The sequence below is a fragment of the Squalius cephalus genome (assembly GCF_949319135.1).
Source record: "Squalius cephalus genome assembly, chromosome: 3".
Taxonomy (NCBI): domain Eukaryota; kingdom Metazoa; phylum Chordata; class Actinopteri; order Cypriniformes; family Leuciscidae; genus Squalius; species Squalius cephalus.
In genome coordinates, this window is record NC_137124.1 from 11,394,109 (window position 1) to 11,411,292 (window position 17,184).

The window sequence follows — 17,184 nt, forward strand, 5'->3', positions numbered from 1 at the left end:
CACACAATACTTCGAAAACTCTCTTCTAAATGGGTGCTTAATAATTTGTGCTACCTCTTTCAGATTGGAGGGTTCTCTTTGGACCATTTGCAACAGAGAATTGGCCAGTTTAAGGTTCTTCAAGTGCGTTTGCGTGTCTGTCAGGGCTTCCATGAGGCTGGAGCAGGACAGCACCTGTAACAAGGGCATTACCAGCAAAGATGCACCAAAGGGAGGCGGCACCTCAGGTGGGACAATCTTAACAGCTAGCAAAGAGACAAAAGAAGTTATAGTTAAAACTAATGAATACAATAACTCATTTTGAAAAAGATTTTTACATTTTGTGAATGAATGTGAGTGGTGCTTGCCTGTGCAAAACTTGCCGCCATCAAGCTAGGGTGATGTAGATGGCTGGCAAGAGGTTGCTATGGTGTTCTAAGTGGTTGCTATGGTGTTCTAAGAATGTTCAGGCATTGCTCGGGTCTTGCTTACAGGCCCAAGTCAAAAGAGCCCATTCCCAAATCTCTATAATGTTCTGGAAGATAGATATTAGCGTTACAGGGGCCGAGAGTTGTGGGAATGGAGCGAGTGAGCGAGCCTGAGGTGCAAGTGTTAATGAGCGGAGGAGCTCCGGAGGGATAAAAGGAGGAGTGTCACAGTGCAAGACAAGACTTTATATTGTGTTTTATTTATGTTTGGGAGGCAGTCATCCGCGAAAGGGTGCCGCTTTACTTTTGTTTTGTTGTTTGTTTATTTTTGGATTAAAGTTTCATGTTAAACCTTTGCCGGTTCACGTCTCCTTCCTCTCTGAGCCTTTAACATTGCTACAATTAGGTGTCTCTTTCAATTACATTTTCTGCGGGATTTTTTGACATGTCGAGAAATGCTGTTTTCTGCAACGCAAAAGCAATGCACTTCAAAAGGATGAGGACTCTCGCTCAAATTGATACGGTAAAACCAACGCCATCGTTCCAGTTTGTATCACGGTGTGTAGAAGTGTTCAGGAAGCCACTGGAGCTGATATTTCAGACACATTCTGTAAGCGGTAGACGTTTCACAACAGACTGGGCCTTCTGACCAATCAGAGCAGATTAGGCTCATGGTTTAGAGAGAATGAATCTTCGAACGAACCGTTTCAGACACTGTGAGTGTGAGAGAAGAGGTGATGCTTCAATGTGCATTATGAAGAAAATGAATGTGTTTTTTGACCTTGGATGCATGTAGGACACATCCAAAAAAAAAGGAACCTTTAATATAGCATATTAGGGGCATTTTAAATCCCTAGCCCCAAGTATGAGCCTTAAAAACCACCACTAATAAATCACTCCCACTTTTTGATGGAATTTATTCTGAAATAACAGCTTTTTAGTGAGCCTAAAGCTTCTTATTGGTTTGTTTGTATGTGTTGGAATCAGCATGACAACTCAGTAAGACAAAGTAACAAAACAACCCTTTCAATCTGTGCAAAACTACCTGTTACTAGCATGTTCTGTGGAAATTAAGCTAGCCATGTCAATATGATGCGTTCAGATATCGAGAGGGTCTTTACCGAGCTCTAGGAGGGCAGTTTGCTGAGAGGTGGAGGCGCTTAGCAGTAGCAGGGAGATTCCCATGATCACTTGCTCAGGTGGGAGTTCCTACAGTTAGATAGGGCACAATCAGACAAACGGTTTGACACAGATGGAGCCACTGAGGGAAAGCTGAATGCAAATCGCTTCGAGCTAGTGCAAACAAAACCATTATAAAGATGAGAGGAGAAGATTTGTTGAGATCACACTGAGAGAGCAACTGTAGCAACAACAAAAAATAATAATAATGTTGCCTTTTTCTCTTTTAAAATAATGCATTTTTGAATCTGCATCTGTAAATGAATGCAATTAGACAGCAGAGATTTTAAGAGAGATTACCATTTCTCATACTTCCATAATAGTAGTCCAGTTTGTACAACACTACACCACCAATATAAAATAAGACAGAAAATATAATGTGTGTATTCACCAGTGCATGTGCAGGTATTATCTGGTGGAGTGTGTGAAGGAGAGACATCAGCTCTCCCCTCAGATGAACACTGAGCTGACAGGCACACAGGAGCTGAAGAGCCAGCTGGGTCAGTTCCTTCCTCCAGAAGCCTGGATCAGTGAGCAGAGCCGCCGTCAGAGATTCAGCGAACGAGCTGAACTCCACCACTGCTGTTACACTGTCCACCTGATGGGGCACAGGATCAAGACACGGATTGCATGTCGGGAATAATGTGTAAACTAAGTGTGAACATGTTTAAAGGGCTAGTTCACCCATTATTAATTATATTAAGTATTAAAATAATATTATATATTAAAATAATAGTATTAAAATAATAATATGTTCAATAAAACGTACACTACTGTTCAAAAGTTTGGAGATTTTTTATCACCAAGGCTGCATTTTTGAATCAAAATTATAGCAAAAACATTAATATTGTGAAATATTATTAGTTTTAAAAAACGTTTTCTATTTCAATATATTTAAAATTTCATTTATTCCTGTGATGGTAGCCATTATTCCAGCCTTCAGTGTCACATGATCCTTTAGAAATAATTCTAATATTATTATTATTATTTTATTATTATTATTACAGCTGAAGATGATGTTAATATTTTTGTGGAAACTTTTTTCAGGATTCTTTGATGAATAAAAAGTTTAACGTTATAATATTATAATGTCTTTACTCTAAACTTTGATCCGTTTAATGCATCCTTGCTGAATAAAAGTATTAATTTCTTTCAAAAACAAAAAAAATTAAAGTTTTGAAAAGTAGGCACCCTTAAAGGTGCAGTAAGCAATTTCTGAGAAACACTGTTGAATTTGCAACCAACACCCAAACAAACACATTGCTCCGCCCCCAAAATGACGAACACGCTTTGCAATGACAAACAGCTGGCGCAATAGACAGCTTGTGCAAGTATGGATGAATATAAAAAAGTATATAGTAAAAGTATACAACAGCAAAAAAACAATGTTACTCGTGTATGAGTAGAAACAACGCAACCTATGCATTCGTTTTCAGGCCTTCCCGCTCTCTAACATCTCTCCAGCGCTGGAAAGCTTTTCTAATGTTTGCGCATGTCCTAAAGCTCTTGCCTGATTGTAACCCTTCTTCTTCCAATTATATTCATCTGACCTTTTCCTCTTTGGTAATGTCTCTCAGCCATCTTTCTTTCTACAGTATTTCTTTAAATCTCCCTCTTGCTCACTCTCTCTCCTCCCCCATCATGAGTGGACACGCCCCCTACTGCTGATTGGCTACAGTACACTACATCCTTATGCATCGCTTTCTGCCAAGACTTTTACGGGCTTTTCCCAATTCACGGAAGTGACCTCGACGTCCAGGTTAGCGGTAGCATAAGCCATCAGGCAAGTGTTATTTAAATAAACTCGTGATGTACTTACAAACTTTCCAATGCGTCGTTTTATGAGTACAGAACCTATTTGTACTACTGTAGAAGTTTGGTACCATTCAGGGCATTATTAGTGGGGTAGTTTACGAGATACAGCCTAGGATCCATTAGCGCCTGCACTAAGCCATCCGGCTGATATCTCTAAATAAGCTCTAACTTTAATAATGTTCGACCAGGGGAAAAAGGCTTCTGAGGGGGGTGTTTGGCTTCGAGGTCATGGTGCAAAGGACCCTAGGTTGATTTTAGTCCGAACCATCCCTTTAATACATCTTTAAGGCTTTTTGTTAAGTCATAAATTAGAGCTAGGCACCATGTGAAATTCACAACGATGGGTAATGTAAACCTTCTGTCGAAACATTTCATGGGTCTAAGCCACATAGTGCCGTGGAGCTACTTCAGCTCAGCACATCAGAAATCATCCTCCAGCTTACCAGCATGTACGGAAGCAGGTCAAAAAGGCTGCGAATCAGCTCACGGACCACCCTAGTGCCGGACGCCCCCTTCTCCTGCAGGCTGTCAGGCTCAGGAGCCCCTCGTGGCTGGAGCAGGACCCTGAGGAGGCTGTGTCTGAGCAGAGCGTTTTCTGCCAACCTCTGGGGCTCGCAGTACAGGTAACGAAGGAAAGGTGCCAGCATTTCCACATATACTGGCTCATCTCTGAAGAAAAACACACCATATGTACACTTGTAAGGGTTAATAAGTCTCCAAATGTCTAACAAATGTCTAATAAATCATATGGATTGGTTTTACAATCTCTTTATGAATTTTTTGAAGCGTCAAAGTGGTAGTTGTGTAGCTGTCAATGGAGGGACAGAAAGCTCTCAGATTTAATCAAAAACATCTTCATTTGTGTTACGAAGATGAACGAAAGACGTATGTGTTTGGAACGACATGAAGGTGAGTAATTAATGACAGATTTTCATTTTTGGGTGAACTAACCCTTTAAAGGGGTCACGACATGGATTTTTATTATTTTAATATGCTCCTTAAGGTTCACTTATAATGTTATTAAAGATTTTTGCATTAAAAAAAAAGACAAAAATATATACACAACACAACAATATATCATTCTGACCCTCTGTCTGATATGATACGCTTTTAAAGTGTCATGAAACACTGGTTGTTCACACCTCAGAGTAGAAAAAGACTTGAACAGAGTTGAATACGACGTTCAGTGAAGGTCAACCGTTAAGCGACTTAAAGCCAGTGGTGCAGTGCAATGATGTATAACTATTCATCGATGTCTTGCTCAGGAGGCAGTCATATGCAAATTAGGGCTGTACCAGAATATTCGAGTATTCGAATATTCGTTCGGTGGGTTGGTATTCGATTTTCAAATTTGACATTCGAATATTCGTTTTAAATGTTTGTTTTTTTTTTCACACCTGGCATCCCCCTAGAAACGGTTCCCATTCGCGCTTGAATGGGGCTGTCATGCGTTTTCTCAGATCGGATAGCTCTCTCTGATTTATCAATATGAACAATGAACACATAAATGTGTTTTTGCAAAACGGATATGAATCCGAACTTCAAATCCCGCGCTATAGGCAGATGTAATGGAGTGCACGTCACTAGCAACAGATAAGCTCCATTTTACTGATCGTCAGCTAAAATTTCTAAATCAAAGACCGCAATAAGAGAGCGGCAACAGCCCTGGTAAGATCATTTCGGTTCTTTACTTTTAATGAAGTTGATTGTGTGTTAAAGAATCTGCGACCCACTTTCACTTTGATTTGCGATAGTTTGCACGTTGGCTTGATGAATAGATGCTGATCTGCGGTGACGCGTGCTGTAAGCGTCGTCATATCTGGCTATAACATGATATAGCCTAAAACACGCTCTCACACGGTTATTTTTTTAGCATTTTTGGGCGAAATACAATACTCTTATTTTAGAGCGCAGAACAGCGGAGTTTGTATGGGCAGAAGTGCATGCCTGAGCTTGTAGGCTATAAGCTGCGTTGCTTTGACATTGTGGAAATAGAATAGAAACAATATATTAGCCTACCCTTTACTGTGTCAGTAATTACTGTGCTGCTGATTTCTGATTTGAGAGTTATTTGTTACTCAGAAAAATATTAGGCTGTGTTTTGTATCACTAGTGCAGTGTCCGTTCTCGTAGCCCTGCGCGTGAGGCGCGCGCGCTTCCCACTCGCGCTGTTCTGTATTAAAAGTTTATTAATTCTGAACGTGTCAAGTCTCTCGCGTGTCTATATTGCACCAAATGTGACACTGCACTCAATGTGACACTGCACTCGTGAAGTCGATTGGATGAACGGTTCAAAATGCAAGATAAATAATCTAAATGCAAACAGACAGACACATAGAGATTCCTGCCTTTATTAGAGAGAAGAATATGTTCAGCCCCCTCCCTCCGAAGCTTCGAATATTCGATGTTAATTCCTATCGAAGCTTCGAAGCTCAAAAAATGGTATTCGGACCAGCCCTAATGCAAATGTGTTTGCCCATGTGACGTCACAGACCCCGCAATATCAAAACAAACCATTTTTGGAGCTTGATTACATAAATGCTTTTTTACAATGAGGAGGACATTTTATGCTCTGAAACTTGAAGGATGTTTTAATGGTACAAAGACCTCAAAATATCAAAATTTTATTTCTCATGTCATGACCTCTTTAAGATGTTATAAAAATTTTCTATAAAAATCCCCCAGATCTGTCATTGTTAACGGATTTCATACTTGTCTGTAGCCAGCTGAAGGAAGTCATCAATTTCCTGGAGCAGAGCGGGCCAGCAGTCAGGACGGTTTTCCAGCACTGTGATGTAGGGATGAGGGAAGCTCCTAAGATCAAACACATATTTAAATATATATTTAGCATATAGTATTTAAACATCAGTATTTTAATAAGGCACTACATACAAAATATCTTCAAATCATCCTCTATCTTTAATGCATCGGCCACCTTTTGCAGTGCTTGCTTGGATGTCTATGCTATGCTGATGATTAATGTCCCTTAATGCTAACACACAAATAAAGGCCCTTATATTAACAAACACGCATGCTCTTTTATCCTAAGATTAATGAACTCATCCAATTTCCTAATCATGTTGTTTGTGTGTGCCTTTGGCACTGGGTCAGACAGGAACATATTTTATTAAGTTACCTTGAAGATCCTCCACATAATAAACAGTCTCTCAGCACTTGAATTTATGGTCTGGGTCACCTCCAGACAGATGTTAGGGCTGCACCAAAGCTCTCCACTCCCTCCACAGACAGCCTACAGTTCAAACATTTGCTCATCTATCTCTTGTTGTTCCCCGGCCAACTGGTGCGGCCATCACATTATCAGGGTTCATCCATCAGGGGCGGTTTTCAGCAAACAGCCACAACATTAACTGCCAGACAAAGGCTGGCTGACACATTGACCTCCATTGCACTCATTTGAAATGAAAGTTTAGAGCGAGACTTCTTAACCAGAAGAGACGTTTTAAAACTTTAGCGGACCAGGAGAATTTAGAGGTTTGAGCCTACAGAAGTTGGACTGAACATACAGCACTCATAGTGAATGAAATGCATTTTATTTTATTTGGGTTGTGATTTGCACTCTGAATGGAAAGAGCTGGATTAAAATAATATTTAAAAAAAAATACAAAGAAAATAATAGCAGAAAAATAATAAAGAAAAGATAACATATTCCTATTGTGCTATTGCTGGATGTGTGATTTTTTTTTTTTAAATATAAAACAACACACATTTGACCCGTCAGTGTATTTTGATTTAAGATCAAATGGCTGTTATTTTTAAGTCTAAAAAAAAGAGTTTTGAATTAGTTTGAATCAGTCTAACAAGTTATTCACTGAATCTGTCAGCATTTACTGAATTAGCAGATTACATTAGGTTTTAATAAAATAAATAAAAATAAATGACTACTTTTATTCAGCAAGGCAAGACTTCAATAAATTCATAATAAATAAAGTGAGAGTAAAGACATGTATAATGTTTCAAAATATTTCTATTTTAAATAAATGCTTTTATTAATCAAAACTTTTATAGATCAAAGAATCCTGAAAAAACAGTTACTCAGCACAACGGTTTTCAACATTGATAATACTTAGAAATGTTTATTTAGCAGCAAATCAGCATATTCGAATAATTTCTGAAGGATCATGTGGCACTGAAGACTGGAGTAATGATGACGAAAAATTTATTTTATTTTTTACTTATGATCAAATAAACACAGCCTCAGTGAGCCTAAGAGAAGTTTATATTCCAAAACAGCATAGTTTTTGTCAGTATGCAGTTAAGAAACACAGACAAATTAAAAAGATACAGAGTTTGACTTTTTAATCTATGTCTTTTTTTCTGTGGAAAGAGTTGATTTTTTCATCTATAATCCCAACACAACCCCACCCTAACCCTGTCTGCTTCTGTTGGATATCTACAGTAAGTGGCTTTGTGACCCCAGAGCAGATTGCAGAGGATCCATCGAGCAGACGGACACAATGAGCACCAGTGGGCATCTTTCATTAATCCTCGAGCCCTCCCTCTGTGCCAACCCGTGCTAAAGGCCAAGCACCAATCCCAGGCCAGCACAGAGCCATCGACCCATTCATCTTCTCACCAGGGAGGAACTCGACAGAGGAGGAGAGATCATTTGATTCATTATAAAGTAACTTATCATAAGGGGTCATGTAGTCCAGGCTTAATTCACTTAAATAAGTGATTCATGATTCAGCATTTTGAATCGGTGTTGGGGCATCGGAGAGAGAGACTGAAAGCTGTTCAGTTTAGCAAATGAGTATTTGCATGAGATTAAAAGCAAAAGTGATGAAAGCGAGAGAAAAAGAGTCAAGACGAAACAGACAGAAGGCTGTTCTAATTTTACATCATCTTTCCAGAGCATTAGGTAGGATCACGTGACACTGAAGATCTAACCCAAAATTTTGAACGGCAGTTCAACCCAAGAGGTCTTTATATTTATTTAAAGAAGTAGCGAGAGAGAGTAGAGTAGAGTAGTAGAGAGAGTGAGCAAGAGGGAGATTTGAAAAAAGACTGTAGAAAGAGAGATGGCTGAGAGACATTACAAAAGAGAAAAGCTCAGAGGAATATCACTGGGAAAAGAAGGGTTATGATCAGGCAAGAGCTTTAGGACCCGCGTTAATATTAGAAATATTAATATTAATATATTAATATTAGAAGCAATGCATGCTTTCCAACGCTGGAGAGACCTGAGCGGGAAGGGCTACATGAGTAACATTGCGTTTGCTTTGTTTCACAGAATCAAGATATGCTGTTGTTGTAATGTTAGCTATAGTAACAGGATAGTTTGAGTGTCATTGTTTGTCTTGCGACTAATAACGAACTCTTGCTTGTATTTACTGTATATTAACTTTTTGTTCTTCCTTGTCATTCGTTCATCATCTTCTCTTTTTTTCACAAAGCATTATTTTGCCTTGCTTTAGATAATAAAGAGACATCTACCCGTGCATTGCGTGTTGGGGGCGGAGCAGTGAAGGGAGGGGTGTGTTTGTTTGGTCTGATTTCAAATATCAACAGTGTTTCTCAGAAATCGCTTACTGCACCTTTAAATTCTGTTGCCCATTCTCGTTACATACTTTTGTATGTTTAAAATCTTCTGGGCAAGAGAGTGTTTTAAAAAAAACAAGAGTGTTTAGAGCAAGTGGCAGCAGCTGTTGCTCTTGGAAAGGGCACTCACCTAATTGAATATGGACAGGTGAAGCTTGCTCCGCTATCCCGCTGACTTGCCTGGATCTGCAGCAGCCTCCCGACCACTTTGATCAGCCCTTGAACATTCCTGCCCAGGCAAGAAACAAAACAGTTAGCATCAGCAGATACTACCCAAGAAAAACCATGGACCCATAATCCATCAGTGGAGCACATATCATTTGACATTATATGATCCAAACAGTAGTATGCAACATTGTTTTTGCTTGAGGGCAATTCCCAATATTGCATAAAAATCTTAGATCCTGGCAATCTGAACAAATAACGAATATCAAATACTCTTTGATATTACTTCCAGTTTTCTTATCAGACTGGAAACAGAAGGTCAAGTCAAGAGCATTACTTTGTGGCATACAATGTGTTCTGGTTGTATGTTGCACGTTTTAACCAATGTAAGAGGTCATTTGGGTCTTTAATTCATACTTTGCACAGTATACATACTATGGTAGGACGCTATTCCGAATGTAGCCAATGACATATTGGGATGCAAGATACAAAGCTCCCATTCCTTAACGAGAATACAGGGGGAGTGTTTCTCATACATTATAAATCACCTCTGCGTGACAACATGTGCCGTGTTTTCTTTCATCCCTCCTTCTCGACTCTCTCAAGTCTGACTGTACGTTTCTCAGTTCCTATGGGTTTGATTACTGTATATTTTACCAGAAGGGGAAAACATAACTCCACAGTGAAAGGAAATTCATCTTACTGGCTTTCATCTAGGCTCTTTCGTGAGCCTGGTACGCACTGCGCATAGCAAAGCCGTAACATGCTCCAGTTTTCAGCCGCATATGTACCAAATATCTGCTTATTGCTGGATTTTATGGGACAATGTGCATGCAAGCTGAGATCTTGCTGGAAATAAATATGCTACTTACTACAATAGTGCTTCATAAGCTCCAAACAAAGTCTACAAAATGTTGTTGTCAAAGCTGCCAGTACTCACACAGGCAATGCAAGTTTGAGTCCAACTCACAAATGTTTTTGAATATTTCATGTCTTTTGTATACTCTCCTAAATCAGTAAAAAAATTATTCAGGAAAATGCTGAGGTTATTGACACAAGAAGCCCTTAGCTGGCCCCTTTGGTTGTATTGATACCCAATTTCATACACCATAAACATGGCTTTAAAAGCACAAAGAATGTTTCCATACCTAAATAAATTAATAATCAATCAACAAGTTTTAGATATAAAGTACATAAGTAAATAAATAAAAGTTAATAAAACCTAAATAACTAAATATAACTTTAAAGAAAAAGTTCCCCAAAAATCAAAATTCTGTCATTATTTACTCACCTTCATGTTATTATTATTTTTCCGTGGAACACAAAAGTAGATATTTTAATCTTTACACAACAGCAGCAGTTCATAGTGATTAATGGCTGGCAAACTTCAAAAAGCACCAAAAAAAGCAGCATAAAAGTAGTCCATAAGACGTACAGACGTGGCTTCAGAAGACTTGGAATCATAGTGTAGTCATATTGACTATTTTTATGCTGCTTTATGGTGTTTTTGTCCTTTCTGGAGCTTGACAGTCTCTGGTAGTAAGGCATAGCGATATCAAAAATATCTGCGCTCTACTGAAAAAAAAAACAGCATACAGGTCTGGAATGACATGAGGGTGGGTAAATAATGACAGAATGTTTATTTTTGGGGGAACTATTCCTTTAAAATTCAGGGCTGTATGATGAAAGGGTACATTGTGTGGGTAGCTGCTCCATGCGATGGTGATGACAGCAGCATCCGTGTGTGTGTGTGTGTGTGTGTGTGTGTGTGTGTGTGTGTGTGTGTGTGTGTGTGTGTTGGAGACACATGAGCTGACTGATGGAGCAGGCTGCATGTTTTTCTGAATATGCAGATGTATATTCCTCAGTCTGCTGCTGATCTTCATCCAAGAGTCCAACTCAAAGAGAAAAGGAAACATGTGGGCAGATAATTGAGGTAATCCTCTAAAAACGCAATACACTAACCACATTATAGCAGCAATAAAAGCATTTGTTTGTTTGTGCTTCAGGCTTAGAGTTGATTTTAGCATGATTTGAAGTGCCCATGAAATCAAAAGTGAAGTTTTTTGGCTTTTAGTATGAATGTGTTAGACTTACTGTTATGCTATTGTGCTACAAAACAATGATAAAATTCGCACTTTGAAGATTTAAGCTTTCAAAAACTCAATTTCTCACGTCCGCCAATATCAATGATTTTGATGACATCACTCCGCAAGCGCCCCGCCCCCTACAGTATAAATAGATGCTGTGGCTGAAATCGGTCACTTGTTCACACATTTACTATTTTCTACATGGTGAATGGCACATAGCTTATGACAAGACAATAGTAGAGGTTTAAAGAGGCGATCAAATAAAACCATTTTGGAGTTGTGTGGCCATTTATGCGCTAATGCACTCCAAAAAGTTAGATTTAACTTAGATTTAAGCGTTTAAACTCTGCAGAGAATATAACCTCGTCCTAAATTATAAATACTACCTGAAACAGACTTGCAGGTATCAAATATGAAATGTAACATTTGATTACTGGATTTACAGAAATCATTTCACTTTTAAGAAGTGTTTTCTCAACACTGCATATCTCGACGGGTGAACCACTAATATTTGATATAACGGGAGGATTAATATTTAGATCGTCATTTGCGGGTCGGGAATCAATAGGCACGGGCGGTCACATGCACAGCCATACTTGTTTGAACCAGAATACTGAGAACTATTAAAAGAACTACTAAGAACTGAGAGAGATTGAGGAAGCAGCGGCACATCATCAAGCCTTAGGTAGACAGAAATTGTGGTGGTGTTCTTGTGTCATGAGATGACAAGAGAAGTAGAGAGCCTCTGTTGTCATGAAAGAAACATTGCAATGCCACAACTCGAAGAAATGGATGAGGCAGCTGCCGAAAGTGGCCCAGTACACCCCTGCCTGACTGAAGATCCCAGCTTTTCTTCATTGCTGAGCCCCAGATTTTAGCACGTAGACTTTAGCTTGCCACATATATAAACTGGAAGCGAAACATTGTTTCATCGAAATCACCAGCAATTGTGATGACTGGTAGTTTTAAACAGCTTTAGACCCATGCAGAACGAGCTCAGGACCGTTTGCCAATGTTGTGGATTAGAGGTACAATTGTTGTAAATAATGTTCAGTTTCTTGCACAGACAAATCATTTGGCTTCTTAGTATCGTCAGGAGCCACAGGTATTCATTTTGTTTTGTCTGCATATGTTTTTTTGACTCTCAAAGTGACGGTAGCCATTGACTTCTACTATATCAATCACTGAGGTTTCACCTAAAAATCTTCTTTACTGTTCTCCTGGGGAAAAAAAGTCGCCTACATCTTGGATGGCCTGAGGAGGGTAAGTAAATTAACAGCAATTTTTTGGGTGAACTATCCCTTTAATATTTAAAATAATTACATTAATATATATTCAAATAGAAATTGACATAATATTTCATAATATGTGACTCTGGATCACAAAACCAGTCACAAGTCACACGGGTATATTTGTGGCAATAACCAACAATACATTGTATGGGTCAAAATTATCGATTTTTCTTTTATGTCAAAAATCATTAGGATATTAAGTAAAGATCATGTTCCATGAAGATATTTAGTAAATTTCCTCCTGTAAATATATGAAACATTTATTTTTGTGAGTGAATGCAGCACAATCGTGAACATAAATGGACAACTTTAAAGGCAATTTTCTCAATGTTTACATTTTTTTGCACCCTCAGATTCCAGATTTTCAAATAGTTGTATCTCTGCCAAATATCGTCCTATCCTAACAAACTATACATCAATGGAAAGTTTATTTATTCAGCTTTCAGATTATGTATAAATCTCAATTTAAAAAAAAAGAACCCATGTGACTGGTTTTGTGGTTCAGGGTCACATATTACTGTTTACTGTGTTTTTGATCAAATAAATGCAGCCTTGGTGAGTATAAAAAAACTTCTTCCAAAAACATTTAAAAAATCATACCGCCCCCAAACTTCTGTATGAAAATAGCTTATTTTCTCATTTCAAAATACATGAGAACACAATGGTTATTTTTTTCAAATCCTATTCTGTGGTAATTTGCATCATCTACAAAACCAATGGAGTCAACAGTTAACCAACCTCCATGTGATCAACACAATAAACACCTACCATTAAGCACTTTTAGGACTTTAAGTACATAGTTGTCAGTGTGATGTTGGAAACACCGTGTTAATGATAGCCAAATTAGAGAATTTTCAAGAGCTTGAATGCATAAACACTTTAAAACAGTAAAACTGGCAAAAATATGCCAACTTCCCAGCATGATAACTATTATTTTTATGCCTCTGCTCTTCTAGTTAAATTAATAAAAGATTGCCGTTTCCGTATTTGCTAGTTTGTTTTACACAAATGATAGCTTTAAATACAGTTCCCTAACCTATAAATGTACTGTTCAAGTGTGCAAAGCAACAAAGTCAAAACTCTTCTGGGAAATAAATGCATAATACAACATATAGTTGTCTTTGCTTACTGAACTGGGAGAAGAGGGAGTATTTTAACATCGAAAAAACTCTTTCAAAGACTAAATCCAGAGTTGAGAGAAGGGTGAGACCAGTGCCTGAGGAGTCTGATAAGATTCCCTCAGTGCTTGACAGGGTGGGAAGGGTGGTATCATTTAAAAATGCATCTGGAGCCACTTTTGACACTATAATATGGGCTTAAAAATGTGTCAAAGGCCCTGTTTACACCTGGATATTAAGATGCGTTTTGGACGATCAGATCACAAGTAGACGAGGGAGAAACATTCCCGTTTACACCTGGTGTTTTAATCCGTCTTTTGTCCACTTTCAAACACTTCTGTCCTGATTTCTTCGTCAGGAGGGTCTATGGGCGGGTAAATGTACAGGCTTTTTAAGCTCTTTTGATCGAAAGGATGAAATAGGCTCACGTAATTTATAGATGAACACGACCGGAGGCGACGGAAAAACATACGGAGAGCAGCAGCTTTCGCTTACAAGACCACGCTGAGCGATGTGTGTGTTAGAAATCAGGAATGATGTACGTTTTTCATCTTCAAACCAAACTTGGGTCTTCAGCCAACAAAGTTTAAATCCCGCCTGGCTAGAGCTCTACCCATGTTTACACATTAGTTCAGTAAGCGGAGAGTAGACGGTCTTTTGTGGCTGTTTGAACACATTCGACCACAGGAGCGTTTACACTACGAAAGCAAATGCGTTTTCGACTACCTCTGGAAGTGGTTGAAAGTGAACAAGCTCAAAATGTTTTAGACCCTGTTTACATCTGTATTTAGCGTCGTCCACTTGTGATCAGATTGTCGAAAACACTTCTTAATACCAGAAAACAGGGCAGAAGAAACTGCATCGAGTCAGAGCTTTTTTAAATTGTGGATGAAATGGGATGATAATCTGAATTAGCTGGTGAGAGCCATATGCACATGTCACAGCAGTGAACAGAAGCATACCGTGCCGAGGGCAGGAGGTTAAGGGTGGTGTTGAGCACATACGGCAGATCTGCATGTCCCTGTTCCACGAGAAGCACCAGAGCGTCACAGCAGGCCGAGCGGACGACAGTACTATCACTGCTGCACTGCTCCCACAGAGACTCCAGCGCTGGCCCCTGGTGATGTACAACACAAGCTCAACATGCAAACCATTACACCCCAGCACAAAATATAAGAGACAACGTAAGTGATGCTGTGTATCATTAACTGTCCGGAAAAACTAGAAGGCACATATTTCCTTTAAATAGGGACAAATTTCCTATGTAATAGAGATGCACTAAAACGAAATTTCTCCGCCGATAACGATTATTAAGAACGATTTCTGCCGTTACCGATTGTTTGATTTTCTTAATGAAACAAAAATCTCTCCCAACTAATGCTATAGGGAACCCTCTCATTTGGTACATAACTATAATATTAGAGATTAAAATTAACAACAGAGCCCAAACTATTTTATTCAAATGCTATTTATTTTCTGATATATTAATTACACTCAAATAAAAACTGAAATTGTTTGTATACAACTCAGTTGAACACAAGGTAGTTCTTATCTTCATGATACATTTATTCAAACATACATATATAATTAATAGTAAATAATCTCCTCTCTAGTGTTTTATAGCTAACTAATGAACTGTGAACATTGGAAAACTTTCCAAATGTAAATGCATTGTTAAGTTGACATATTGTGCACAAGCTGTTTTATTGACGTCTTTCTGCGGTTGAAACACTGATTGAGTGATTACATGAGACATTATTTCGGTAAGTTGTTCTGTATCTTTCCACATACCTTCTGATGTTCATGCATGTTTTTTCATGCTATAACTTATATTAAAATGGAAGAAAAGACTTGCGCGGATCTGCGTACAGTGCTTAAAGTAAGGTTCTACAGCGATCCGTCACGTCACATTTCAAAGTGTCAAAACGCCATTTATTGCTTGAATTTTGTGATAAAATGGACTGCATTTGAAAGCCGAGACATTGTTTCTTATCAGAAGTAACAAAGCTTTTTGTGATTACTGGATGGGCGGCGCACTACAAATAATTGTAACTTTAACATCACTATTTTTTTTAAACGGTTTTATTTAGGGCTGTGTAAAGATTAATCGCGATTAATTGCATCCAAAATAAAAGTTTGTGTTTACATATATGTGTGTGTACTGTGTATAATTATTTTGTATATACAAATACACACACATGCATGTATTTATTTAAGAAATATTTGCATGTATATACTTTATATATTTATATATAATTTATATTATATATAAATATAAATATTTTAAATATAAATAACACATTTTTCTTAAATATATACATGCAAGTATGTGTATTTATACATACAAAATAATTATACACAGTACACACACATATATTATGTAAACACAAACTTTTATTTTGGATGTGATTAATCGCGATTAATCTTTTCACAGCCCTAGTTTTATTGTTTTGTTAACATGAATAGCCCTAAATTCACAACAAGAGACATTTTCTTCACACACAGTTTGACATGTTTTTTTCGCCCACTTTTGATTGAAAGGAAGGATATAATCAGCCCTGACCATCGGCTGTAATTACTTTTTAATCAGCCGATACCTATTATTGACTGATATCTGTGTAAACATACTATAATTTTCCAAACTCAAAACTTTTTCTGTACTCCATTAGATTTTATTTATTAAATCTGTAAAAAACAACAACAACAGAAAAGTCCTTGTATTTCAGATATCCAAGATCCAGCGCATCACAGCCCACCTTTACATGTCAACCACAGCTATTTAGCATTCAGCTTCTGGGCTTCAATGTCATGAATAAATTAGTGATGCACCGACATTTTGTCAATTTTATAATGAAATTCAAACAATAAATGTCAGACCGCTGTTGCGGCCTCTGCATGAAACCATCCTCTCTTTCTCTTTACAACTATAGCACAACCTAAAAATGAATGATTAAAAAGGTATGTTTAAAGAAAATGAAATGTATCATGCCTCATGTAATTTGAAAAAAAAATTAGAAAATTTAACCCTGTAAAGATGTCAATAAAACAGCATGTAAACAATGTCACGTAATGTTACATTTACCTCAGGAAAGACAATCAATGTCCATACAGCTCGTTAGTTCGCTAGAAAACAATAACTGGAGGAGCATTTTGCTAAATATGTGCACTATATTACATATTCATTATAATTTTACCTTACCTATTGTCTTCATTATTTAATGTATGTGTTTGAATAAAACTGCCATGAAAATAAGTTATTACAGCCACTGTTTAAATGTTTTTAGAAAAAGATGATATAAAACTGCCTTATGTGCAATTTAAATGCATGTGCAGTGTAGTATTTATTTGACTGTTGATTATTAAATGAATGTGATATGGTTTAGATCATTGGACATGATGTCATTGCTCTTTGGCAGCCAGTCTGAAAGCACTTTCCTTAAAGGGATAGTTCATTTACTCACCCTCATGTTTCTTTGTTCTGCTGAACACAAAAGAAGATATTTTAAAGAATGTTGGCAATCAAACAGTTGATGGACCCCGTTGACTTCTATAGTAGGAA

General features: G+C 37.8%; 1 protein-coding gene across 1 annotated transcript in view; it reads right to left on the reverse strand.

Moving 5' to 3' along the window:
- The window catches only part of focad (focadhesin), a 63,588-nt gene that overhangs the window by 40,976 nt on the left and 5,428 nt on the right, over window positions 1-17,184 (reverse strand). Inside the window, exons 4-10 of the mRNA XM_079867748.1 lie at window positions 14,588-14,742; window positions 9,091-9,189; window positions 6,114-6,215; window positions 3,845-4,070; window positions 1,978-2,184; window positions 1,529-1,616; window positions 55-245 (exon numbers count right to left, since the gene is read on the reverse strand). Of these exons, the coding sequence (XP_079723874.1) occupies window positions 55-245; window positions 1,529-1,616; window positions 1,978-2,184; window positions 3,845-4,070; window positions 6,114-6,215; window positions 9,091-9,189; window positions 14,588-14,742 (1,068 nt within the window). The remainder of the gene's footprint in view (window positions 1-54; window positions 246-1,528; window positions 1,617-1,977; window positions 2,185-3,844; window positions 4,071-6,113; window positions 6,216-9,090; window positions 9,190-14,587; window positions 14,743-17,184) is intronic.